At 47.9% G+C, this 25,791-nt stretch overlaps 1 protein-coding gene and 1 long non-coding RNA gene across 2 annotated transcripts in view; one reads left to right on the top strand and one right to left on the bottom strand.

Annotated features, from left to right (window-relative positions):
• The window catches only part of SLC49A3 (solute carrier family 49 member 3), a 34,176-nt gene extending 11,812 nt beyond the window's left edge, over positions 1-22,364 (bottom strand). Inside the window, exons 1-7 of the mRNA XM_050943134.1 lie at positions 22,004-22,364; positions 6,091-6,249; positions 4,976-5,195; positions 2,674-2,750; positions 2,430-2,567; positions 1,777-1,893; positions 199-351 (exon numbers count right to left, since the gene is read on the bottom strand). Of these exons, the coding sequence (XP_050799091.1) occupies positions 199-351; positions 1,777-1,893; positions 2,430-2,567; positions 2,674-2,750; positions 4,976-5,195; positions 6,091-6,249; positions 22,004-22,150 (1,011 nt within the window). The 5' untranslated portion in view covers positions 22,151-22,364. The remainder of the gene's footprint in view (positions 1-198; positions 352-1,776; positions 1,894-2,429; positions 2,568-2,673; positions 2,751-4,975; positions 5,196-6,090; positions 6,250-22,003) is intronic.
• LOC127046356 (uncharacterized) lies at positions 6,184-14,821 on the top strand. The gene is made up of 3 exons (XR_007773010.1): positions 6,184-6,272; positions 12,515-12,615; positions 13,869-14,821. It is a non-coding gene; the product is annotated as an uncharacterized LOC127046356 (long non-coding RNA).
• Positions 22,365-25,791: the final 3,427 nt, after the last annotated feature.

The raw sequence follows: 25,791 nt of genomic DNA, 5'->3' as shown, positions 1-25,791 counted from the left end.
TATATGTTCCATTCTATGCATTCGATGAAGTGGGCTGTAGCCCACAAAAACTTATGCTCAAATAAATTTGTTAATCTCTAAGGTGCCACAAGTACTCCTGTTCTTTTTGTGGAGTTACTGAATGTTTTATCAGACAGCTGCAGAAATGGGCTTTAATTTAATCTTCGCAGACCAGATGAAGTGCGACGCAGAACTTACGACTGCAAATGCGATGCTGGCTAGCGCAGTCAGGCAGAAACAGACCTTGGTGGATTCTATAAATCTTCTGGTCTTGTCGACGTACAGTCCCAGAAGGAAAGCACCAAGTAACCCAAACACCGTGAACAACGCACCATTCAGGCCTGCAAAGAACTACAGGGGAAGAGAAATGAGCGTCTGAGCAACTAGAATTAGGAGGTGAGAGTTTGTGACATTAACGATATTTAACCACACGGACAGGTTTATGAACAGTAGGCTGTAGGCCACCATAGTCTATTCAACATGCTTTTCCATTGTAGCCATCACAATATTCAAAACCTCCCCAGGACACACATCTAGAATGGCAAGCAACTGGTCCAGGTGATGACAGTCCCAAAAGCTGTCCAGAAGAAGAGTTCGGATCCCATAGAGACGGGAGTGGTGTAAGACCATACACAGATAAAAGCAGACTGGATAAGTGCATCTATGCTGGTAATTTTAACGTGGTATACATGGAACAGTGGAGCTTGATTTCCCCCAGAGCAAACAACTGTTACTCTGAAGCAGTCCCCATGTACCATTGCTTTCTAAGTGAATGTGGTGGGGGCCTCTTTAAGTGGTGGTCGTGTACCTCAAAGGGCAAAAACCTATTTTCGATATTACTCTGTTTTTAATAGAGAGCAACTTGAATGGCAAAGTGTCAGGAATACAGAGAACCACATGCAGTGGTACCCGTGTGTTTGGTGTGCTCCTCAACCTTATCTCCCTTCAGATTTTCCTCATCTCATCCCTCTTGTGCTTTGTCAAGACTTGCCTAGCCATGCAGATAACCAGTGTTTATTCTCTGTCTGGCCGCCTTAGCCAGCAGGACCCCGTACGGCCTTTCATGTATAACCTCCTGACCTTCCCTGTGAACACGCCTGGAATTGAGGGAGAAGAATTCGTAGCTCACATCCTCCTCCCATTGCCCTTGGATCACCTACTGCAATGGAGGAAGCACTTGTGAGTTTTGCTGTGACCATGCTGTGTTGGAGACTGCATGCCACACACACTGATGCTGGAGACCAATGCAGGGCTGAGCCACAAGAGAGGGCCTTGGGGGAGATGTTTATTGGAGAGTATAAATGTAGCTGAGAGGTGACCTCCTCTGCTTATGTGCATTTGGCTAAGGACACATAAAGCCTTAGCCAAATGAAATAACCCAGTCCACCTTGTTTTGAGTTTCCAGTTCCCTCTCACCTCTGTCTGAGTCTCTGCCCCATATCTGCACATTGGGAGAGGTGCATAAGGGGCTGCTTTTAACTCCTATACAATCAATTAAAAGCCTTTATTTTACCAAGTAAAATCCAGCAAGAGAAGAGCTTCATCCACAAATGATGACCCAGCCAAGGATACGAATTAAACATCAGATAATGTATCGTATTGAAAGACTGATAATGTACCAGACTAGTATGCTAGTTAGCAAATCTTAAATACTGATAAGCTAGTGTAGACAAGTGCACCGCATCAAGTGGCTTCATCTTGTTTTGATCACTGTAGTTAGTAGGCGTTCATTTCAATCGTATAACAAATAATGCTTAAGATGCAAAAAGGCCTTACATTTGAATACCCCCTTACACACAGGATCTGTTCCAGAAGAGCCGAAAAGCAGGTGAACATCCCAATCCCTGCTCCAAAACAGACCATCAGGATGACGTATGGTTTATTTCTCAGAAGCTGCAAAATTCAGAACATAGGTTTAAAAAAAATAGGTTCGAGTTACTTGGGCAGCAAATCTCAGCACCCGCCCACCCGCTGGCCTGCCCACAACAACAGGATCGCTGAGGGTGACAATGACACCATGCAGGCCAGGCAGTATGTACACTTGGTCCTGCCCCAGCATAGGGAACTGGGCTTGGTGACCTCTCAAGGATGCTATGTTGGATTCTGGGGTTTATCTCTCTGCACTGTATGACACATGCTCAGGGTTTAACTGATCGCCATATTTGGGGTCGGGAAGGAATTTTCCTCCGGAGAAGACTGGCAGAGGCCCTGGAGGTTTTTCGCTTTCCTCTGCAGCGTGGGGCACGGGTCCTCTGCACCTTGAGGTCTTTAAACCACGATTTGAGGACTTCAGTAACTCAAACATAGGTTAGGGGTTTGTTACAGGAGTGGGTGGGTGAGATTCTGTGGCCTGCGTTGTGCAGGAGGTCAGACTAGATGACCAAAATGGTCCCTTCTGACCTTAAAGTCTATGAGTCTGAGACACTTACCATTTTCAAGCCTGTGAAAAATGGCTGCGAGGTAGAATGAGTGGCGCTTGCTGATGGTGGAGTTGGAGGGACCTTGTCGTGAACACCAACCGTGGCCAGGATGCAGGCTGTAACTGCAGGGGTGGCGTACAGTCCAAGCTATGAAACCCAAAGCAAAGACACACAACCAGCTTGCCTGACTCCAATCCTACTGAATATATAAACCCAAATGACACTGCGTACTAATGAATCGGCTTTCGCTTACCATCAGTGGTATATCTTTTTCTTCAGACACAAGTGCAGGGGACAGCAAGTTAGCGATAAGAATTCCCAAGGGATTAGCTGGATTGAAATAAAAAAGACAATGTTTTTCTATACAAATTGAGAGCGTGTTACACATTTACCAATTCACAGCATCCTCAGCTTAAATAAAGCCATGGCTGGGGGGGAAGGGAGATCAGGAACAAGACCTCTGTGAGGTTACATCTGGAGGGTAAAACTCGCAAAAATACTTAAATTAGACTTTTCTGGAAATTTTACCTGGAATTCCACTAGGGACATAAGACTAGGCCGGATTAAGTCCAGTCCCCTGCTACTGCAGGCAATCCCATCCTATCATCCTGTTTATAAATTTGTCAAGCTTTCCCTCTTCAAGCTAGTTGGGGTGTTTGGCCTTGCAGAACCTCACTCCTCTGATGGTTAGAAACCACCTTCTAATTTCAAGCCTAAATGTATTCCCGGCCACTTTACCTCCATTTGTTCTTGTGTTGCCTTCACTTTTTGATGTAATTGTTCCCCCCCAGAGCATCCTAAAAACACATCCATCCTGGCCTTTGAGGGGTTCTTCATCCCTTCTCACCAAGTTGCCCCAGTAAATGACTTACAGAAGGAACAAACATGAAGATCGAACAACTCTAGTTGTTGCTGTCTGCCTGCAGTTCCAGTACAGACCCAGACGCTATGCAGCACAGACTCACATATCCTTTGCCAAGTTCAAGTAAAATACAACATACCTCATTACTAGCTGACCCACTTTCAAACATACCGGTGTATTACTGCATAATGTCTCCGCGCTCGTTGCCACTAACTGAACATCTAATAGTATTTTACAACGCTTCCACTTTCATCTCTCTGTTGTAATGCAATTATCTGACTCCACAGCTAGCATATTTAAGAACCAGATCAGAGAGGGCTTTTCATTGCAAACTGGAACAATTTGTAGACTTCTATAAGCACCTTGCAGCTCAGCCAGACAATCCAGGCTACCTCTGATTCCATTTCAATTTTTCCCATGACTGCAGTGGATTCTGTTTAGACTAGTTAATTAGGGCCACTGGGGAGCCAACAAAAATAGCAGGTGTTGGGCAAGTTATCTTGGACCATATTCTACTGTGTTTGCACGATACACTTTCTGTTCTCATACTTCTCAGTAATGAACAATACCTAAATCTGACACCACCATTTATTTTTCAAGCCATCACAAAGCAACTTTCCAAGTGACATCCCATTAAAAATAACAGGGACTCGTCACACACTATACAGATTATATCTCACATTTTAAAGATGCTCTGAGATTTTAAGGAATGTTGACATTTATCAGCTAGGTAGTCAATATTAATTGTAGCACGTACCTTTCCAGTGCACATTTCTTCAACAGAAGAATGGCAGGGATGCTTTTGATTTTTAAGGATTTTAACTAGCTGTTGCATGCAATGGAGAGAGCTGTCAATAGCAATACTGTGCCGGGAGAGAAGCTAGCTCTGCAAATGGCAAAAACCCACAGCGAAGAATGGTTTCTAGGTGCAATGTTTTATGATGAACTAGTTTCTGTTCGCAGTCTTTTCTAACACCGGAAACTAACTATTCAAATTTAGGGAGAAAATTAAGTTATCAGGTTCCTTTCTTCTGTGTTCTTGGTTTTTCTTTTCCCTTTCCTGCAGTTAATCTTCCTCCTTTACAAGACCAGAGTTTATTAATTACAGGGTGGAAGGACCCTGTTCACACCAGCAGGGTCTACGTGGGGCAGTTAGAGATCACCACTTCAGAGTGCTCTGCAGTTCACAACCCTGTAGTCCAGACTGTGGTGCCGTGTAGACAAGCCCTTACACTGCCAAAGCAGCTAGCCGCTCAAGTCAGTTGTGATTTGGACACCTGCTGACCTGAGGAGCTGGGTTCAAGTGATGGGTTAAGGTTTGGTGACTATTCTGAGCTATTAGCAGCCTGCATGGGATTTGTGAGAGGAAAATGGTCTTGTGGCTAAGGCAGAGGGAAGAGAGTGGAGGTCTGTGGTTTTTACTCCAGACTTTCCATGTGATGAGTAAGTCATGTGACCTGGTCTCCATCTGCAGTGTGGAGTTACCTGCCTACTTCATGGGGTTTTGTGAAGCTTTAGTTCACTTACACGTTGCTGAGAGATCCCCAGGAAGGGCTGTAATTGTGAAGTATTGAGTGTGAATAGCTGACTAGCACAGTCCTATAATACAACTCCGTAGGCCACGTACACCCCAGGCAGGTTCTGCTATGGAGTGACCTCGCTCCAGCTCGGCACGTTTGTAGCTGTTACTTACACATTGAAGAGATCATATTTGCCGTAGCTCTCTGGTGGTCTGGGAACCACAGGGCCGCTAGTTTTGTTGGAGAAAAAATGACAAGTGGCTGAGCCAGAGCACAGAGGCACTGTCCTATGAACAGGTACGTGTAGGTCAGGGATCCCAGACTCAGGAAGCTGATGACACTGAAAGTCCGAATGATGCTTCCAACCATGTTCAGCCAGGCACTAAGTATCACCTACAACAAGTAAAGAGGGACTGCAGTCACTTGCTGACTTAGCTGCAGCCTGAATTAAGTTCTAGGATGTGGCATGACTCTAGATGGCCAGTCTGGCATATCCCAGGCTCATAATCCCTTCCCTGCCATTCAGACATGTGCAGAGGTGCTGGCAGCATTGTGGTTCCATCAGAAATACTCCCTCGTTTTATTTCATCTTTCATTCCATACAGTCTCACCAGGGCCATCAACTGACTGGGGCTTGCATAAGTTGAAAGATGCACTCAGGTCTGCTGAGCCCCAGGTAGCATGGAGCCACCCTTTATCACATGACAAGCAAGTATAGTCCTGGCTAATTTAGGAAGCATCTGCCCTCAAAAGACACTGGTAAATGCACAACAAAACCAATCCCAGTTGGACGACTGAAATAAAGACAGACATTCAGGTTCCATAATGCATCTAGTCTCAATACTCTGATCAAGTTCGTGTTTGACTAAAGTTTGTTTAGTATGGGGCACAGACCATCTCTAAGTGCTTCATGGTAATCTGATGAAGTTTCAAGTTATCAGGAAAGACTTAGTGGAAAATACAAACAAGTGAAGTTCAGGGAGAAATGTAAATTAGTGGCCCTAAAGAGAGAAAGGGGAAGGTATCAGACAGTTATTCCCACTCTCCTTTGTGTTTTCTTTTCTTGTTGTTCCCCACTTCATTTCCTCTTGGACCAGATTCTATTCATTGCAAGGTAGGAAGGATAGTTTTAAATACATTCATCTCACACAGTGTTTAGTCAGAATGCTATGACTTGGGCTGCTACGTATATTCAGAGTATTAGTTAGCAAAGATTACGCTTGCCTATACAAAAATACACAATGGCCCCAACTTTAGTTAGTTAATGCAGCTTCTCATTCAAACTTACAGCACACTTGAGTCCCACGGTGTCAAGAATCCAGGTTGCCACCAGTCCAAACGGGATAGATATGAGAAGGTACACCAGAGACAGCCAGTTAATCGTATCCATGGAGATGTGGAAGTAGGCTGCTGTTTTGTCAGCCACTGGAGCAAACGTCAGCCACAGCTGCCAAAAACAGAACAGAGCGGGTAAGAGTTAACACTCGGTCGGCCAGGGTGAGCTTTGCCCCATTCAATCCCTGCATGACTGTGCTTTGGAGAGACACCAGGTGATGATGTAGTTTCGCCCCCATTGAAAATCAGCCCCCATCCATCTGCTAGACCAGTGCAAAGGCCAGAATCTCTGCTGCTGCCGTGGTCACAGTGATCAGCATTTTCTTGGCTCCTAGCCCACTCCGGGGGCGGGGGGCAGGATTGTGGGGGAGAGTACGGCTACTGGATGGCATATGAATGCAGAAACTCCCCTGCAGGGCCAGTCTGCCAGCGCCCCCACCATGTCCTTCAGTGAGTCTTCTTCAGTGCAGGTGCCCCACCATGGTGACGATCACTATTTGGGTCAGATTCAGAGGTGATGGTATGGAGCCTAATCTGGTGTAATTCCCAATTTTCTACGGTATTTACATCACCAGCTTAGGACTTCCTGGGCCAAGTTTTGTCATTTACCCTGGTGTGAACCCAGAGTAACCCCACTGAGTTACTGTACGAAGGCTGAGCAGGCCCCATTAGATTGCCTTACAGTCAATTAGACTGACAGGTAAGTTACACCCCCGCTGAGTGATGTCATGACTGAATTTGGCCCTAAACTGCTGATTACAGCTACAAGTTGAGAGATACTCTAGAGTTTGCTACAAAGAATGTTACGTGGATGTTGCACTCTATGCACCCAGCCATTGTGAGGGCAGAGGCATTTATAGTCTGCTCCATCGTCCCCTTTAAAAATGCAAAATACTGTTGATTATAATGCCAAATTTAAGGCCATAAGAGACACTACTATGATCATCCTAGTCTGACCTCCTGTGTAGCGCACACATATGATTTCACCAGGTATTTCCTGCATCCCCTTGCAATGCAAGAATGTTAAATATTAAAGGAATGAGAGCCTTTTAGACATCCCAGCTTCACAATGGGCACCATTTACCTATAACTGCAAGTCTAGCCGGTGGCATAGGCCAAGCACTAACAATCTACGGGATCTTTCCGGTTATGTCAGTAGCAGATGTCTGCAGCTATCCAGAACTGATGGAATTATCTGTATTCCGCACTGGATAACACAAGATCCTTCTTAAAAACCTCAATTTTGAGATTTAACGTTTCCTTCCAAATGGTGTCAAAATATGCCCTTTGAAGTGGTTTCTAAAGCTCTGTGTATGCTGCATGCTTCTTCTGGAGGCATGTAGAATATGCACTCAGGTGGGACCCCCATCGCCCCCAGCGGGGTTTAAGTGGCAATGTAGACGGCAAGGCACACCTTAGGTGAGTAAAGCCACACTGGGAGGGCATGGGTATGTATGCAAATACGTGTATATGGTTCTCTTCTAGCCCAAGACTTGCCTGCCTACCTACACTGCAATTTTTAACTGTGTAGTGTCCTGCTACCTTCCTCCTGCCACAGCTTATTACTGACACAGCAGTGTGGGTGCAGCTTTTTTTTAACTGCAGCGTGTAGCTACACATCACCAAAAGTAGAGATGCTTTGGGTAGCTACAACGTAGTTTGTTAGGCAATTTATATGAATACTGTTTTATTAGTTAGGTTAATGGAGTGCTCACGCTGTGCCTTTTGAGCCCATCAGCTTGTCTGCATTCAGAATACGTCTTGTGACTTTAAATACGGGTGTTGCTACAAAACCCTAAAAAGAGAGCTTTTCTTCTCTCACATAATTTGCACATATGAGATCAGTGTCGACAACTGGTTTAGATGGAGGTCTTATCCTGCCAGAGAAGAGCTTGTCTCGCACAGCGTTTCCCTTGCTAGTGAGCAAGAGAGCTGGTAGCTTACAGTTTAAAATGTTTACCCACTTGAGAAGGCTCAGAGCTGAAGAGTAACTATAAACGATCAGTCTAATGGGGTTCGTTACACCCTGCGTGTCAGTCCGTCTCCGCCTCCATTCCCACGAAGGAAAATGTCCATCTATTTCTCCAAACTTGGTGCCTGAAGTTCTTCCCCTAAATCTGACTTTTTGGCACCTGGACCATCAGCCTGCTTTGCTGAGTGCTCTGAATTCCTGTTGTGATCAGGTGCTCAGCACCTTTCAATATCAGGCAACTTTTTCCTGAGAGCATCCAACCATGCTGAAAAATGTGGGGCATTGGCTGAGTTTCAAAATGCCTGCGTAGACTTTGTGTCAATGTTTTTCAAGACCAGTTTTCAACACTGAGAATTCATCCCACAGAACATTTCAATTCAAAGCCTATTTTAGCTAGAGATTGCACAGAATCAGAGAAATGTCGGGCTGGAAGGGATCTTGAGATGTTATCAAGTCCAGCCCCCTGAGCTAAGTCAGGACCAAGACCCTAAACAGATTACAAACACATAGAACTCTCTCAATCTCAGGCTTTTGTCCAGTTAATTGGGGGGTGGGGGTGGGTTGCAACATTTAATTTGATTGAAGCTATTGCAGCTCTTAAAGATCACCTTCAACTTTCAGTGCAATGTGCTCCGGATACATTTGATAAGCAGGTTTGAGCACAGATTAGTGTTTTCCTTCTTTGGCAGCTTCTCGAAGAGCAGTCTCAGTCAGAGGCTACGTCTACACTACAGCATAAAATCGAAATTACTAAAACCGGTTTTATAAAACCGATATTATAAAATCGATTTTATGCGTCCACACTAGGGCACATTAATTCGGTGGTGTGCGTCCATGGTCCTAGGCTACCATCGATTTCAGGAGCGGTGCACTCTGGGTAGCTACATTAAAGGAATGAGACCAATAACTTCGATTTCCGTCCACACTAACCCTAAATCGATATAGTAATATCGATTTTAGGGTTACTCCTCTCGTTGGGGAGGAGTACAGAAATCGATTTTAAGAGCCCTTAAAATCGATTTAAAGTGCCTTGTAGTGTGGACGGGTACAGAGTTAAATCGATTTAATGCTGTTTAAATCGATTTAACTGTGTAGTGTGGACCAGGCCAGAGCTAACTTCAGCCACTGTTTCTAGCCTCCCGGGAGAGGTGTAACATCCTGTTCCCCAGCACAGCCCTGCAGCCACTGGCTAATGAGTGAAGTCATGGCCGCATTCCCGCTGGAGCATTCAGCGCTGCTGCAGGAGCTTGGCCCTCCCTTACACCGAGTGCAAAAAGCCACATTACATCTGCTTCCTGCACCGGAGTAGCTTATTCCCCTAAGCACTGGTGATGTGGGAGACCTGACCTTCCCAAGCACCCCGTCAGATAAGGAGTGTTATTTCCATATTGAAAAGGACAGAGGTGAAAGCCAACACTTCCAGAAGGGTCCATGAGCTTTGGGTGCCTCATCTGAGCACTCAGCTTGATCCTTTAAAGGGACTGGATTGTTTGAACATACTGAGAACCCCGCTGCTTTCATCCATCTCAACATCAGGTGCTAGCTGTACACGATGGGACCCAAACACCACACACCCAGAACTAGCAGACAAGCCAGAAAATCTGTCTTTCAGAGTGTAGCTCAAGGGTACACGGTTAGTCAGGTCTGACCCAGAGCTTGAACTCAAGAGTTCCTGTCTTAGTCCAATCCATGCTTGGTTGCCCACAGTGTGTGGCTTTTCATTCATTGTTGACACTAGCAATAAACTAATTCAAAGACTCTTGCTGACGAGTCAAAATGTGCCGTCTCTCCCCTGTGCCCTGATGCTTGAAGAACCAGAGGTTCTTATATTTAAAAGTGGGAACCGGAAAGTATATTCTTAAATGCAAGGGAAGTACTTTTAAAGGCTGGGACTTTTCTCCCCTGACATGCACTAACTCAAACAGCGGAACTGATGTTCACATCAGGCATCGGACTAGAGAGGCCCAAAACAAGTTCTTTTTTGCAAGGAAGACCCAGCAGATAGGATCTTATTCTAGCTTTCTTTTAAGAGCTGCTAGTACAGCTGCAATAGAAACATTGACACAATTTAAAAATGACAGTATAACTTTGAATAGAAGATAATTTACAGGGACCTGCAGAACCAGAAAGATCAAAAAGTTTTTAAATGTGCAGTACAGCAACACTGCTTGGGTGTGCATCCATCGCTCCATCTTTTGTGGAGGAGGAGGATCAGACAAACATATAGGCTGGCTACAGCTTTAAAGGAGATAAGATGTTCTGAAGTTGCTCCAGTATGCACATCCTGTCCTCAAAACTTGTTACCTAAAGAATCGCTTCTCAGGTATGGGACTGCATTCAACTCAGTCTTTAGAAAATGCTTCTGATGTGTGGGTAACAAAGTGCCAGCAGCAACTGCCTCAGAAGATGAGGAGTACTGTGGTCTACAAACGTGTGTGATGGAATTTTGTTTTGCACAACTGAGAGTTTGAGATGGCTGTACTCGTACGATAATCAAAGTAACTCTGCAAAGGACTCCTGCCTCAGTGGAAGCGTGAGTGCTAAAACTGCCAGCTAGACTAGAGGGACTCACTTCAGGAAAGAGCCAAGTGTCAAGAGGCCAGAACTGCTGCTTCGCTAGCCAAGAGAAATGTTTAATTATAACTACACTGTGGTGGTACAAACAGGGAAATATTTTGTAATGTTTGGGAGAATTAACACTTTTAGGCTTGTGTGAGATGATTCACATCAGGGAAACAATGCTGTTAGTAATTTGGATCCTCCTGCCTCTTCCTTGCAGCCTGAAATATCCTGCCCCAGTTCTAAGAGTGTAACTCTACAGCCCTTGGGTTCTCGTAGGAAATCATATCTGCCTAACAAATTAGATGAAATCCAGAACCACACTCCGTCCACAATTTGAGTTGTTGGGGTCTTGTGTTTGGATCAATTGTATGGACGTGCCTGAGCCCAGAAGAGTTTGGACTGAGATTGGAAAGTTCTGGCATTAGTGGGATTCTAACTGCATGGTCCAGCTATTCTACAGAAAAGCACGAAAAGATCTGAAACGGGGAATCCAAGCTGAGCTCATATCTGCATGTGCAGTGTTCATTTTTGAGCAAGGAAAGTACTAGATTTGTACTCAACCCCAATCATGCTAATCTTACACTCAAAATGTTTGTGACATAAGCTTTCCTCATTGCCGTCTCTACACTCTGAACATAAGAACGGCCATACTGGGTCAGACCAAAGCATGGGCGGTGGGTGAACCACTGGCTGGGGAAAGCTAGCCCCTGGCTGGCCCTGCCCCCCACCCAAGGACCCTTCTCTTACTGAAGTCCGGAGCCCCCCCATCCCCGCAACCATAGGTCTCTGCTTCCTCCACCCCCGAGGCTCTTGACCTGCCTTGTTTCCCCTGTAGGCTCCCTATCTTCTTGGCAATCCCCACTTCATACTCAGGACTCACCTCTCCATCCTTCTGAGGTAACCTGAAATCCCACCTTTGGCTATCTTTCCCCTTCCTCTCACGCTGCCTTTCCCCATCCGGGCAGCTCCCTGGCTCAGGGGCCATCTTTTCTCTTCCCTGCCTGCTTGAGTAGCCAGGGGATTACCCCTGGCCTCCAACGGGAGTTCTGGCACCTCCCTGTAACAATAGGTCTAACACACCATCTCTGTGCTTCCCAAGACCTGTCAGTGAGGACTGCTCACATGCTGACGGTTCACACTTCCATTTAGCTATAGCCCTATCGAAAACATTACAGGGATGTTTCTTTTGCAACAAGGGCAGCATTTTCAGCCAACTCCGAGGAACCCAAACATCAGGCAGCCAGGAGAGTCAGTCAAAAATGTGAACTGATTTGTACAGTAGTGAGATGGAAGCCATTTTACAGCATTAACTGGAGGGGCACCTAGTGTAGGCGACTGCTGGAATGAACCCTCCAGGCAAATTAGTTTGCTGCTGTTTGGCTGTGGGACGGTATCATTGCATGATGTGGCAATGTGTTTGGGAAGCTTGTACAGCTAATGTGATTTCTTTCTGCAGGCTTTCAAAGCTAACAGCATGCTATGCCCCAGAGTCAGGGCTTGGCTTTACAGGAAACTGTTCTGACAAAGCCAGCCAGGCAAGGCTGGCTGCATTGTTTTACTCAGTCATGCACGCGTAGTCCTTCTGCATGAATCCAGCTTGCTCCTCCCTCCCTCACTAGTTTGATGAGGTCATTGGCTAACAGGAAGAGAATCTCTCTCACCAGAGGCTGAGGGCCAGATTCTGCTCAGTTACACAGGTGCAATCCCAGTGGAGTCAGTGAGACTTGCACCATGCACTGGGAATAGAATTTGGCCCAGAGCCTGCCGTGAACAAGTAGCTTAACCCTGGGGCACTTTGAGTCTCTGCAGTGCAGATTCATTCCTTGCCTTTTCCCGTTGGCAGGACATCCTCCCTGAATGGGCTCAGTGACCTCCTAGCAACACTGGGAGGCCAGAGCTGGCTGAAGCAGCCCAGAAAGCGAGTGAGGTGCTCCAGGCACAAAGGTACAGAGAACTGCAGCCTGCTACCAGCAGGGGTGCTATAGAGCCCTGGCTGGAATTTAGAACTGCCCCCTCCCCCCAACCCCTGGTGGAACCAGCACTATCATCTGTTCCCCTCTTGGGGTTAAGGGGGTGGATGCTCACCCGCACCCGCTTGGGGCAAATCAACCCTGATCTGTCTTTCTGCAGAGGTCAGGGTCAGAGCCACGTAGCAAGTGTGTTGTTGTGCAGAATAACCTGGAGAAGGAGTGTGTGGGCCCTTTGGGGTGTTATGTCCAGCTATGGAGTATTGTACAGCTCTGTGGGAATGTCCTCTTGCTCCAGACTCGTGAGTCAGATTGCATCAGGAGGTCTGACCACACCCGGGTGTGTGGAAATCAGACCAGCCTCCGGAGACGTACTGAGTTCCATGTTCCTCCTACGATCATCTGTCAGCAATACTGGCCTCAACTGAGCAACTACAGCTCTGGCACAAGGGACCTGGAAGGGCTCAGGGGATGGACTTCCTATGCTGGATTTGGCCTCTCTTTTTCTGTTTGCTGCTTGAGTTCTAGGCGAAACTTCTTACGTGATCTTTTGATTTAAGACTCCGTTGGGTGTTGGGCAGAGGAGGTAGGTAGTTCTTTCTAAAGGAATTAGCTCACTAGACGTAGTTAGCTTCACTCCAACTTTTTTCCAATACAACCTTTCTTGAAGCCAGAATATTCCCTGCCACAACCTCCCTCCCCTGAGCCCTCTCTAATACATTTTTTGCTTGTTGCCTGGTTACAAGTGTGGCTGTTTCAGCCACAAGCTTTTGTGGGGCAAAAAATTTAATTAAGGCCAATTTATTGCATTTTCTAAGTAAGGAAGGAGCTTCAAAAGCCAATTGTTTCCTACAGTATATTGGCCTTATAGAAATTATTGTAGTTTTACTTTAAAAATTCCCAAATGTACTGGGGCAATATCTACATTTTCAAGTTTGCGGAGTACCAAGTATTATGGTTTAAGTTTAATGAGATCCCACATACAGACCTGGGTAATGAGACATTTTGCTAGAAGAGTTTTCCTTATGCCTAGATTCTGCACACCTGTACGATGGCCGCAAAGCACAAGAGCAGAATGTCAGCGGCACAGAGCCACTGTGCACGGCTGTACGTGATAAGGTGCAGAGCAACGAGGAACTGGGGCCAGTGTTTAGCTGCATGGGCACTTTATTACATCATGTACCTAAGTGTTTTCTTTTCTTTTCTTTTTTCTTTTCTGTCACGTTGGAGACCCCCGTGGACAGCTGCAGCAGAGAGAGCACTTCTGTATACTTCGGCTCTTAAATCTGAGAAGGTCAATAATTCTATCTTGATTTTCCAAGGTTGTAGTCATTGGTACGTAGGCACTGCAGGACAATCTGAGACTGGTACCGAATGGGACTGAATTGGCAGTGTGGGGGTTTTCCCTTCTCACGGGTTTTATTTCTGTTTTAAGATCGCAGCGTTTCTACACTGACGGATTTATTAAAACACACATTTTACCGTGTTTTAGTCTTTGGCGTGGGACCATACTGGGTGAGAGAGTTTCACCCACCCCGCGGCCAGTGTCCGGAGGGTGGCAAAGAGGCTGACTGGGCAGCAGGAGGGTTTGAATCTCAGGGGCTGGGAAGGAGACCAAGAGGAAAGCCAGCACAGACTTCTACCTGCATACTGTGGAGGGGACCCATTTTAAGTGTCCATTATTCATATAGTTTTGATCAGGGCCAGTCCTAGACCAAACGGTGTCCCAGGTGAGGAGCGTCTTTGGCGCCCCACCCCCCTACATTTGTTAAAACTTTGAATACCTCATTTTTTATTGCATTTGTAGGAATAATTTCATGACTTGGATGCACGATTTGCATTCATGATTTATCTCTGTCATATAAGACTGCCTGGCGATGCTCTGTCCTTTATATACCCATGAAGTAGGGTTGCCAAGCGTCCGGTTTTCAGCCAGAATGCCCGGTGGAAAAGGGACCCTGGTGGCTCCGATCAGCATGTCATAAACAGATAGTTAAGGGTTAATGTCTCTTTTACCTGTAAAGGGTTAACAAACAGTGAACCGGACACCTGACCAGAGGACCAATCAGGAAACAAGATACTTTCAAATCTCGGTGGAGGGAAGCCTTTGTTTGTGTTTTTGGGTTTTGCTTTGTTTTCTCTGGGTCCTGGAAGGAACTAGACGTGCAACCAGGTTTCTTGCCAATCTCCCTGCTACAGTCTCTTATATATTCAGAATAGTGACTATTAAGTAGAACAGGCAGTTACAGTCTTTTGATTGTTTTCTGTACTTGCAAATGTGTAGTTTGCTGGAAGTATTTTAAATTGCATATTGCTGGGGGGAAGCTTCTTTCTAGTGTCTATAAGCTGAAAGACCCTGTAACTTTTACCATCTAAATTACAGAGATAACTTTTACTTTTTTCTTTCTTTTTATTAAAAGTTTTGCTTTTTAAGACCTGTTTGATTTTTTCCCCTTGTTGAGGCTCAAGGGAATTGAGTCTGTATTTAACAGGGAAGGGGAAGGGAGGAGAGAAGAGGGAATCCCTTTGTTTAGATTCACGGAGCTTGAATCTGTCTGTCTCTCCAGGATAACCCAGGGAGGGGGAGAAAAGGAGGGGGGAACCAACCTGATTTCTCTGTTGTGATTCAAGGAGTTTGAATCACGGTGATCTCCTAGGGTAACCCAGGGAGGGAAAGCCTAGGAGAGGCACGGTAAGGGAAAGGGTTTACTTTCCTTGCGTTACGATCCAGAGGGTCTGGGTCTTGGGGGTCCCCGGGCAAGGTTTTGGGGGGACCTGAGTGTACCAGGCACCGGAATTCCTGGTTGGTGGCAGCGTATCAGATGTAAGCAGGCAATTAAGCTTAGAGGAATTCATGCTGGTACCTCAGTTTTTGGGACTCTAAGGTTCAGATTGGGGATAGAATACTATGACATGGTGAGCAGCATTGGGATAAGAATCCAAAAGCCAGTGAGTTAAAAGCAAAAGCCAGTAGGATTATTATTTTTCTTCTTTCCCTCCGCTAGCTGTTTGTAAGCAGGGGAGAGGGTTTAAAACTACAGCCAGAAATTTTTTTTTTCTTTTCTCCTTTCTGGTTGTGCAAAGAGACTGCCTAAAGGCAGAGACATTAAGGTTTAACAAGGGTCTTTTGTTAAACAAAAGGACTCCAACTGTGAATCAACAGGAACTCCAGCAAAACAGATATGCAAATGAAAGGGGTTTTTTTTTGTTCTAATTTAAACGTGAAAGGCTACTTAGGAAAAGTTAAAAAAAGACTCTGTTGCTAAGCAACCCTAAGAAGGCAGCAGAGGAACAGCATTTCAGGCAGTAAACAGAAGAGGGCGCACCAGCACAAGAAAGCAGGAACAATGAGCACCAGTGCAGCAACAAACAAACTAAAAATAGGTAAATTAAAAGCAATAAACAAACACAACGAACATAAAAGACAAATGGAACTAATTCAGGCAGAAATGGCCAGGGAAGAGGCTGCCCACAGGAGAGACATGGAGAAGAAACAAAAAGAAATGGAGCTCCAAAGGGAGGACCACCAGCAGGCCATGGAATTAGCAAAAACTAAACAGAATGACACAGCCAATCCTACCAACCCTTCGCCAGTGATTGTTCCACATCCCAAGAAATTTCCCACCTACAAGGCAGGTGATGACACTGAGGCCTTCTTAGAAAATTTTGAAAGAGCCTGTCTTGGGTACAGCATCTCTGAAGACCAGTACATGATAGAGCTGAGGCCACTGCTCAGTGGACCCTTAGCGGAGGTGGCGGCTGAAATGCCTAAGGAGAACATGAACTATTATAAACTTTTTCAAACCAAGGCCAGAATCAGAATGGGGATAATACCTGAGCATGCCCGTCGGTGGTTCAGAACCCTAAGATGGAAACCAGATGTGTCATTCCCCCGACACGCCTACCACATTGCAAAGAATTAGGAGGCCTGGATATCAGGAACCCAGGTTAACAATATGGACGAGCTACACCTCCTAATACAAATGGAGCAGTTCGTAGAGGGTGTTCCTGAGGAAATAGAAAGGTACATCCTAGATGGGAAACCCAAAACTATAACCGAGGCGGAGGAGATTGGAGCCAAATGGATGGAAGTGGCAGAAAAGAAAAAAGCTACTGTCAAGGGGAGCGAATTCCCCAGGGGGCACATCGACAATAAACCCTACAACCGAGGGCAGCCCAAGACCCCACCTACAACCCAAGGAAAGCCACAGACGCCCTATTCTCCCACCTCACCAGTCTCCAGTAACCCACCTCGGCCCAGTGACCAGTCAGCTGGGCGATGCTTTAAGTGTAATGAACTGGGACATATAAAGGCCAACTGCCCAAAGAACCCCAACCGAGTGCAAGTCATTACACCACCATCACACTAAAGGTCCCCAGGCCCAGATGCCTCTCAAATACCCTTGGAGCAAAGGGAAAGTTTGAGAGTGGGCGGAAAGAAGGTTACCGCATGGAGAGACACGGGGGCACAAGTGTCAGCTATCCACCAATCCTTGGTGGACCCCAAATTCATCAACCCAAAGGCCCAAGTGACAATTTACCCCTTCATGTCACAAGCTGTAGACTTGCCTACAGCTGAACTGCCTGTCCAGTACAAAGGCTGGTCAGGAAGGTGGACTTTTGCAGTCTACGATAATTATTCCATCCCCATGCTACTGGGGGAAGACTTGGCCAACCAGGTGAAGCGGGCCAAGAGAGTGGGAATGGTTACATGCAGCCAAACCAGGCAAGCTTCCAGATCCATCCCTGTTCCTGAGCCGTCCACAGGGGCCCCGTCTGTGTTACCAAGAATACTATGACACAGCACTGCTGACCAGGCCATTAAAAGTCCAGTCGGCAGCGCAGCAGGGCTAAGGCAGGCTCCCCGCCTGCCCTGGCTCTGCACGGCTCCCAGAAGTGGCTGGCATGTCCCTGCGGCCGCTAAGTGCGGGGCGGCCAGGGAAACTGCGCACACTGCCCCGTTCCTGAGCGCTGGTCCGCAGCTCCCATTGGCCAGAAACCTTCCATCCTTACATCTACTTCATCCTCTTTCCTGCCATGTATTTGCTAGAGCTGTGATCTCAAAAAACAGGGCTTCCATCGCTTCCCTGGAGAGGCTGTTCCACAATCTTAGCGCTAACAGTCAGATTTTTCAAGATATTTAACCTAGAGTTTCCCTTTCTTAATTTCATCCTATTTCTCCCAATCACTCTCTTCTTATATCATATTTAAGGCCTTCTAATATTTGTGAATGATTCTCATGCCGACCCTTAGCTGTCAGTTAGCCAACATCTGGGTGTGTATAGCTTGGTTCTGCAAGCACTTAAGCATACAAGTAACTTTTCAGGCCCCTCAGTGTTAGAACCTGACCCAAAGTCCAATGAAAATACTCCTATTGACTTTGAGCAATGAGTTTAGGCTCTAAGTCTTTCCTGCTGCACCTCAACTGTTTGTTGCTGGCACTGGTAGAATAAAAGTTGCACCTGTTTATTAATTAAAGTTTAGTTCTTTATTTGCCAGCTTAGTAGGACTGGGCAGCCGTTTTCAAATATTACAAGTCTGGTAAAACTTTTAGAATAAAACATTCACAAGGAATTGTCATCCTTTCTCCAGCTCTTGCTATTCTCTGAGCTCCGCAGCCTGCCTGCCTTTTGTGTTCCTGCAATCTATTCATGACTCTGGTTTTGCCCCGTGATCAGGGCCCCAGGATCTGTGCAACTCAGTTCAGCTCATTCTCCCAGGTATTAGCACAGGGTGCTTGTAGCGGGGTGAGCACCTGCTCCAGCCCTGAAGGGGTTGGAAAAGGCCTGCAGAGAACTGGAGCTGGGGAAGGGAGCAAAACCCCAGCTGATTGGGGAAGTGGCTGCAGCTGAGACCACGCCACAAACTGAGCAACAGAGCCTTATAAGAAGGCCAGGGAAGCCAGGAGCAGCAGTCTCACTCTGGCTGTAGAAGGAGATGGGCCTGTCTGCAGGGGGCTAGAGGCAGGGCAACTGAGTGGAGCAGGGCTGGGGAAAGGCAGAGGAGCTGGGGAGCTCCAGCCTGGAAAGCCCCAGGCTGTGGCCTAGCATAAGGCTAACAGGTACTGGAGGTTGCAGAGGGAAACCCAGGGGTAGGCCAAGGCAGCAGGTCCAAAACCAACCTTGCCAGTGATGAGTAGGCTGATACTGCAGTCTGCCCCAGGGCATGGGGCTAGACAATGACTGGCAATAGCCCTATACTGAGGAGAAGTGAGGATAGATAGATAGTGAGGGTCCCTGGGGAGGCGAGACCCCAAGATTGAAGGGTTACTGCCAGGGGGCAGTGCCACAGATAACACGGCACCAGGTCCAGGAGGGACACAGGGGGCCAAGCGGTAGCGGGACATCGGCCTGCAGAGGGCGCTCCAATGGCTGGAGAGCTAATTCCCTGAGATGACCAGCAGGAGGCGCCGCAGGGGTGAGTCCCACATTGTTACAGTGCCATTTTGCAGGCATGTCAAAAGCCACTTGATCCCTGGCTGAGGCAGTATAGGAGAGCTATGCAGAGAATGCACTTATACAAACAGGGTCCCCAATCCTAGAAACACAGGCCCACGAGTAGGGGATTGCTCATGTGCAGGACTTGGGCAGGGAGGTGGGAGTGAGTGCACATGAGCTGACAGCTGTGGAAAGCTGCTGCCCAGGCACAAGTCAGTCCCATCTGAGAGCAGGATTAGATCAGAGCATTGAAGCGCTCACAATAACTTCATAGGGCAGGCAAGCCCTTACAGAAAAGACGCCTGCTTTGTCTGATAAATCCAATTTTTCTAAACCCGGATCATAAACAGCTCATAAGAGGCTCTAAAGGAAGCACATTTGGTCCATTTTCTGAGAATTAGATGAGTCTGTTGCTTTACGCCAGTGAGGAAACTACCTAATGCCCACTCACTGATGCCAAGCTATTTCCAACTCTATCTTTAAAACATTCTGGGCTAGATTGTGCCACCCTTGCTCATGCTGAATAGCACCTTCCTCTGTTACTAGCCCTGCTAGCTCTTTGCAGACTGAGAAGCTACTCAGTCTACCTAGGGAACACCCACACCTTTAAGCAGCAAGTGTCATTAATGCTGTTTAATAGCATTTGCACCATTTCAGTCTGGTGTGATCTTGTCATTCCTGTTGCTAGCCACTTTGCTTTTTGGCAGACAGCTTTCCAGGAGGATCCCATATTGTATTTTTCTGGTGAGAAAGGAAGTGGTGTGATGCAGATTGGAAAAGCAGCAAGGAAACAGCATGTTCAAGATGAGATGATGTGCATTACTTGCACTTGGTTGGTGGCAAGTTTAGGTCTTCTAGTGTGCTCAGTTCTTACTTTTGAGTTCATTGCTGAAGAGCTTTGACTCTACAAAACAGAACTAGATACGTTCATGGAGGATAGGTCCATCACTGGCTATTAGCCAAGGTGGGCAGGGATGCAACCCCATGCTCTGGGTGACCCCATGAGCGATGGGTATAACAGGCCAAGGAAGGCTCTGCCGTGGAACACTGGCCCGGGGCTGCTCTGGCAGCAGTGGGGGAGGGGAGGCTCTGGGTTCCAGCCAGCCCAGGACCACTCTGGCCACGGAAGAGGGCTCAGGGCTCCTGCTGCAGAGGGTGGGGCCTTGTGTGCAAGGGGCAGGGCCACGGGACTAGCCCATGGGTGAGCCTAAACTTCTGACTGCCAGAAACTAGGAGGGGAAGACAGAGGTCGATCACTCCAACAGCCCTGTTTTGTACACCGCTCCCACAGTTTGGGTATGGGGAGCTGTCGGCAGACAGGATACTAGCCTTGATGGACCATTGGTCTGGCCCAATATGACAATTCTTATGTTCTTACATTTAAAATGTCCAGTATTTTACTTGTATGAAGTAAGATGCCATCCATCTTCACATCACTGCAGACATGACATTGGCAAGTATGTTTGACTTTAAAATGATTTAAGGTTTTTCATTTCTTCTTGCAATGTGACTGAAATTTCTCAGAGGAAGAAACATTGCTGTGAGCCTAGGACACAACGTCCTGGCTTCCCTCACTGGTCTGCCAAGGCCAGTCCTGGACCAAGGTACAAGGTTGTGGCCAGGTCTATACTAAAACTTTTGCCAGTGTAGTAATATTGGTTAGGGATGTGATTTTTTTTTAAAATAATTTTTTTAATTTAAATGATTAGGGGGCTGGAGCACGACACTTATGAGGAGAGGCTGAGGGAACTGGGCTTATTTAGGCTGCAGAAGAGAAGAGTGAGGGGGGATTTGATAGCAGCCTTCAGCTGCCTGCAGGGGGGTCCAAAGAGAATGGTGGCAGATGACAGAACAAGGAGCAATGGTCTCAAGTTGCAGTGGGGAAGGTCTGGGTTGGATATTAGGAAAAACTTTTTTACTAGGAGGATGGTGAAGCACTGGAGTGGGTTACCTGGGGAGGTGGTGGAATCTCCATCCTTAGAAGTTTTTAAGGGTAGACTTGACAAAGCCCTGGCTGGGATGATTTACTTGGGGCTGGTCCTGCTTTGAGCAGGGGGTTGGACTAGATACCTCCTGAGGTCCCCTCCAACCCTGTGATTCTGTGATTTATACCAGCAAAAGCCCTAGTGTAGCTGCAGTTCTGTTGGTGGTATAGCTTATTTAATTTGGGGAACTGGAATCAACTATGCTGGCAAAACACTTTTTTGCTGGTACAAGCTGCCTCTAGGCTACATGTATAGCTGTACTGAGACGCGTTTCCTAGTGTGAACTAGGCCTTTATGGCAGGATTCCAATTCAAATAACCCATCCAAGCTCTCCAAACACTTCAAAATAATAAAAGCAGCCTACAAAACCCAGGAATGATTAACCAAGCACACTGTTAAATTTATACCAGCTGTGTTAGTGTATTTTCCAGCTCGGTTTTGTCTAACGCTTGCTGCTGTTACGTTGCCATGGAAAACAGTTCTTTGTAACTTCCCAAACAAACTATGTAAATACACGAGACAAGGGAAGTTCCTAAAGGATTCCTCTGCAGGCTGCTTAGATCAGATTTTTTCCTCCTCATTAAATCCATTTGAAGTGAGCGTTCTCCATATTTTAGTTTTGCTGTGAAATCTCTCCGCTCGGTTAAGGTTGCCACACCTTTCAGCTCATCACACGGAGTAAAGTTTGTGCTTTGGCCGATCTCTTTTCAAATCACAAGTGGCTGCTGCCTAGACAGACACTTAGGACACACTGTATTGTCACAGGTAATGCATTAAGACCAATCTTTGTTTCTTAGAAGCTCGTCTGCTGCAGATGCTAGTTGGGACAGAGCTGTTCTCTCCCCACCAGTGTCACAGAAAGGCAGGCTTGTTCCAGACCAGAATGTCAGGTTTCCACAAGAAAACAGGTTTAAGCGCTGAGGGCAGTGTCACCAGTACTCACCATGGCATTGGAGCAGTTCAGCAGGCAAACCACCAGCAGCAGGAACCATCGCCGCCTGTAAGTTCTGAACAGCACCGGTTTCCTCAGCTCAGCTGGCCCTGGCTTTTCCAGCAAGGTCTCAGAGTCGCCTGTTGTTTCCTCATCCATCTTCCCCTTCTCAAAGCGCCTGTCTCTGGAAGCCGTGGTGGTGGTTCTCTTGGGGGAGGCCAGGAAGCAACAGGGTGTGAGTGGCAGACCCTGGGCACCTTGCTCAGTGCACAGCACCTGCTCTCCTGTCAGGTGCTCTGAATGCTGGTTGCTTTCTCCTAGGTGCAACAGCTGCACTTGGGCAAGCCTCTCCCTGCCTTTCCCTTCCTGCCTGGTTCAGCAAGAGGAGTGCCTGACCCGCTTATAAAGGAGTTCCTTTTTCTGCTCCCACAACCACTCCCTCCTGCACACCCCACAGGGTCCTAGTGCTGGCCTGGCTAAAGCACTCAGCTCTGGAGCCAGCACAGCAAGTTCTGTCGGGCAAAGTCTGCAAAGCCAAGTGCAAACAGAGTGCTGCACTCCTCAGCTGCAGTGCAAGGGAGCGAGGCCTGCAGGTGGCGGGGGGAATGCAGGCCTTCAACACGCGCCACATCAGCGCCGCAGGCTAAGCATCGCTCTCCCTCATCCCCCACAGCGGATTGATTTGTACTTGGAAGGGCTCTGCAAAGTCCCGCTTACAGGGTGTGCTGGTGGGGCCATAGGCGGCAGGTTTGTATAATTTTTGGTGGTGCCCAAAATGGTGGTGCTTGCCCCCCCGCTTGCCCCCCCACTTGCCCTGAAAGCCGATATAAAATGAAGCTACAATGCATCGGCACCACAAGATTACAAGGGTCAATTAAAACTGGAAAGTCAGAAGCAGCACTTGCCTGCTTCAATATACAGTATTATATTTTGTTGCACTTGTTGTGACAAAGTGGGAATGTTCTTAATGTTTTCTCTGAATACTGTGTGGGTGCCTCAGTTTCCCTTGCAAGGTGCCAACTGAAGGTGCTGGGGACAAAGAGATCAGAAGAGATCCAGAAGAGAGACAAAGGCTAGAGGAGGGAGTGTCAGTTTGGAGCTGGCTGGGGAAATGGGGAGAGGTCTAGAACTTGGGTCTAGGCTCCCCACCCTCCAAGATGGACCTGACTGAGGGGTCCTGTTTTCTGTATCTACAAGCTTTGTTTTAGACTGTGATCCTGTCGTCTAATAAACCTTCTGTTTTACTGGCTGGCTGAGAGTCACGTCTGACTGCAGAGTTGGGGTGCAGGGACCTCTGGTTGCCCCAGGACTGCCTGGGCAGACTCGCCGCGGAAAGCGCACAGTGTGGAAGGGCATGCTGAATGCTCTGAGGTCAGACCCAGGAAGGTGTAAGCTTCTTGCCCTGGAGACAGAATGCTCAGAGAGAGGAGGCTCCCTCAGAGTCCTGACTGGCTTTGTATGGAGTAGTTCCAAAGCATCCCAGCATCCTCTTCCACACCATGCACTTCCCGGAAGTCCGCACAGGCACTGTCACTCTCTTCTCTGGCCTTTGTCTCTTTTCCAGGCATTAGGAGGCCACCTGATCTCTTTGTTCTCCAACACCTTCAGTTGGCACCTTGCAGGAGAGCGGCCTAGGCCATCAGTTGCCCGGAGACAGAGTTTCAGCCATTCTCTGTGCAGACGACATCACACTGGCACCCTAGGGCTCTACAACAATCACACACTCTTATCCCACCATCTAGATCCTTGAGAAATGCATAGGGGAAACTGAGGCACCCACAGAGTAGTCGGAGAAAACATTAAGAACATTCCCACTTTGTAACACCTGTAAACTTTGAAGGGTGTAAAATAATCAAGTACTGTGCTAAACACAATGATACTCCAAACTGACCACCAAATTTAAGTTGCACGTTTTCCCCCTCAAGTGAGGTCTCTGGGATGGGGCTGGGGATGAGGGGTTCACACTGCAGCAGGGTGCTCAGGGTTGGGGTGCTGGGGGCACAGGCTCTGGGGTGGGGCAGGGGTGGGGATAAGGAACTTGGGATGCAGACAGACTGCCCCAGGGCTAGGGCCAGAGAGGACTCTCCCTCTTCCTTACTGGCAGAAGCAAGCTCCAGGGGAGGGACCCCTCCTCTCCCCCCACCCCCCTGCAGCACACTCACTCTGCACCAGTCACTGCAAATGCTCCTAGGGACTCTCTCAGGTCCAGTAAGCCCACTCGCCTCCCCTATGATGGGTACCGGGGCAGGGAGTTGCCATCATGTGTGGCCTCCGCACCCCTGCTGCTGCCCCTGGATGCCAGGCGGGGGGGGCAGAGGAGAGAGCTCCCAACATGTGTGTGCCTCCTTCCCCCTCCTCTCTCCCTCTTCCCCTCCCCCGGTGCTCCAACAAGCTGCCTGCCACTGATCTCTGTAGCCTTAGGCAAAAGCAGCACAAACAAGGGAGAGAGGCACTGGCTGTTTTCTTTCAGGCAGAGAAGCTCCGAGGCGGGGGCAGAGGAGAAACCCAGCTCCAAATATTGGTGGAGCACAGCCCCCAGTGTTGAATATTCCTGGTGCTTGAGCACTCGAGCCCATATAAGCTGCCGCCCCGGGTGGGGCTGCTGACAGCGGTGGGTTTCATGGCAGTGCCTGTAGGCCTTCTCTCCCGTCCCCTCTTGGCCTTCCCTGTGTTCTTCCTGAACAGCCTCAGGCCGGGGCTATAAAAGGGGGCGTGCTGCTCTGCCCACCTGGGCCCCGTCCTCCTGTTGCTGCTGCAGCGGGATCAGAAACCTCGCTGGGTGGCTCTGACTCATTCCAGAGCGTTTTATGTTTATACCTCTACTAGCCCAGATCCAGAAGGGAATCGGCCAGGATTTAAGAGGTGGGCCTCTTGTCCTGCTGTATTCCCCACTTCCGATGCCCATGTTGGGTGCCTGGTTTGCTTGGGAAGCAGGGAGAGATTCTCCAGCTTGCTGCGCCACACCCAGACTCCCAGCACCTCCACCCCGAGAGCTCCTAAGGGGCAGTCAAACCTGCTCACAGCCTTGCTTCTCCGGCTTTAGCTGGCAAGCCCTTTGGTTTCAAGCCTAAAGGATCTGAGCGTATGGCTAAGCCTGCTGCAGCCTCAGCTCTAGTGCTTAAAGTGGGGGTCATGAGAGGTTGTAGACCTGGTTTAAAAAAAAAAATTACAGATCAAGGCAGGGCACCCAGTATCCTATTAAAGCTGCTCCTGTGCATGTGAGAGCCTCTCTCGCGTTCTTCAGCACTGCCCAGCTCCTTCGGGAGCTAGAAAACAGTGCAAGAGATCACACAAGGTACCGAGCTCCGTTAGCAGGGAAAAGGCCAAGATCATGGTACTGCCGGATCCGCAGCCATCAGCGCTGATTGCTTAGCATGGCAGGAGCCTGCAAGGGGGGGGCCCCTGTTAGCAGAGCCCATCTGCACGCCCAGACGCCCTCAGATCCCATGGTCTCCATGCCGAAGCCTCCTCCTTCCCCTAAACCAAACGGTCTGTGATAGCAAAGCCCCAATGGAGGGTCATACCCCAAATGGGACAAGCAAGCGTATTGGTTCTGAAAATGGTGGCCAAAAAAGAGGCCAGAGACAACTTCAGACTCCCTGGCACTGTCTGCTTCCCCCTTCCAGCGGTGGCCCAGGTACATCAGTCAGATCCAGAGTTGGGTCTGTACATGGATTTGAAAGCACCCCTGGTCAGGGATCCTCAGAGGAAAAACGTCAAGGGACTAAGGAAAACTGAGAGCTCAGGTTGTCCCACTTCTCCACTGGGAAAGTAAAAGAGAATCTCCTCCCAGAGTTCCC

The sequence above is a fragment of the Gopherus flavomarginatus genome, chromosome 3, assembly GCF_025201925.1.
Source record: "Gopherus flavomarginatus isolate rGopFla2 chromosome 3, rGopFla2.mat.asm, whole genome shotgun sequence".
Taxonomy (NCBI): domain Eukaryota; kingdom Metazoa; phylum Chordata; order Testudines; family Testudinidae; genus Gopherus; species Gopherus flavomarginatus.
Note: the sequence above shows the minus strand (reverse complement) of the source record. Positions and strands in the feature narration are given on the sequence as shown.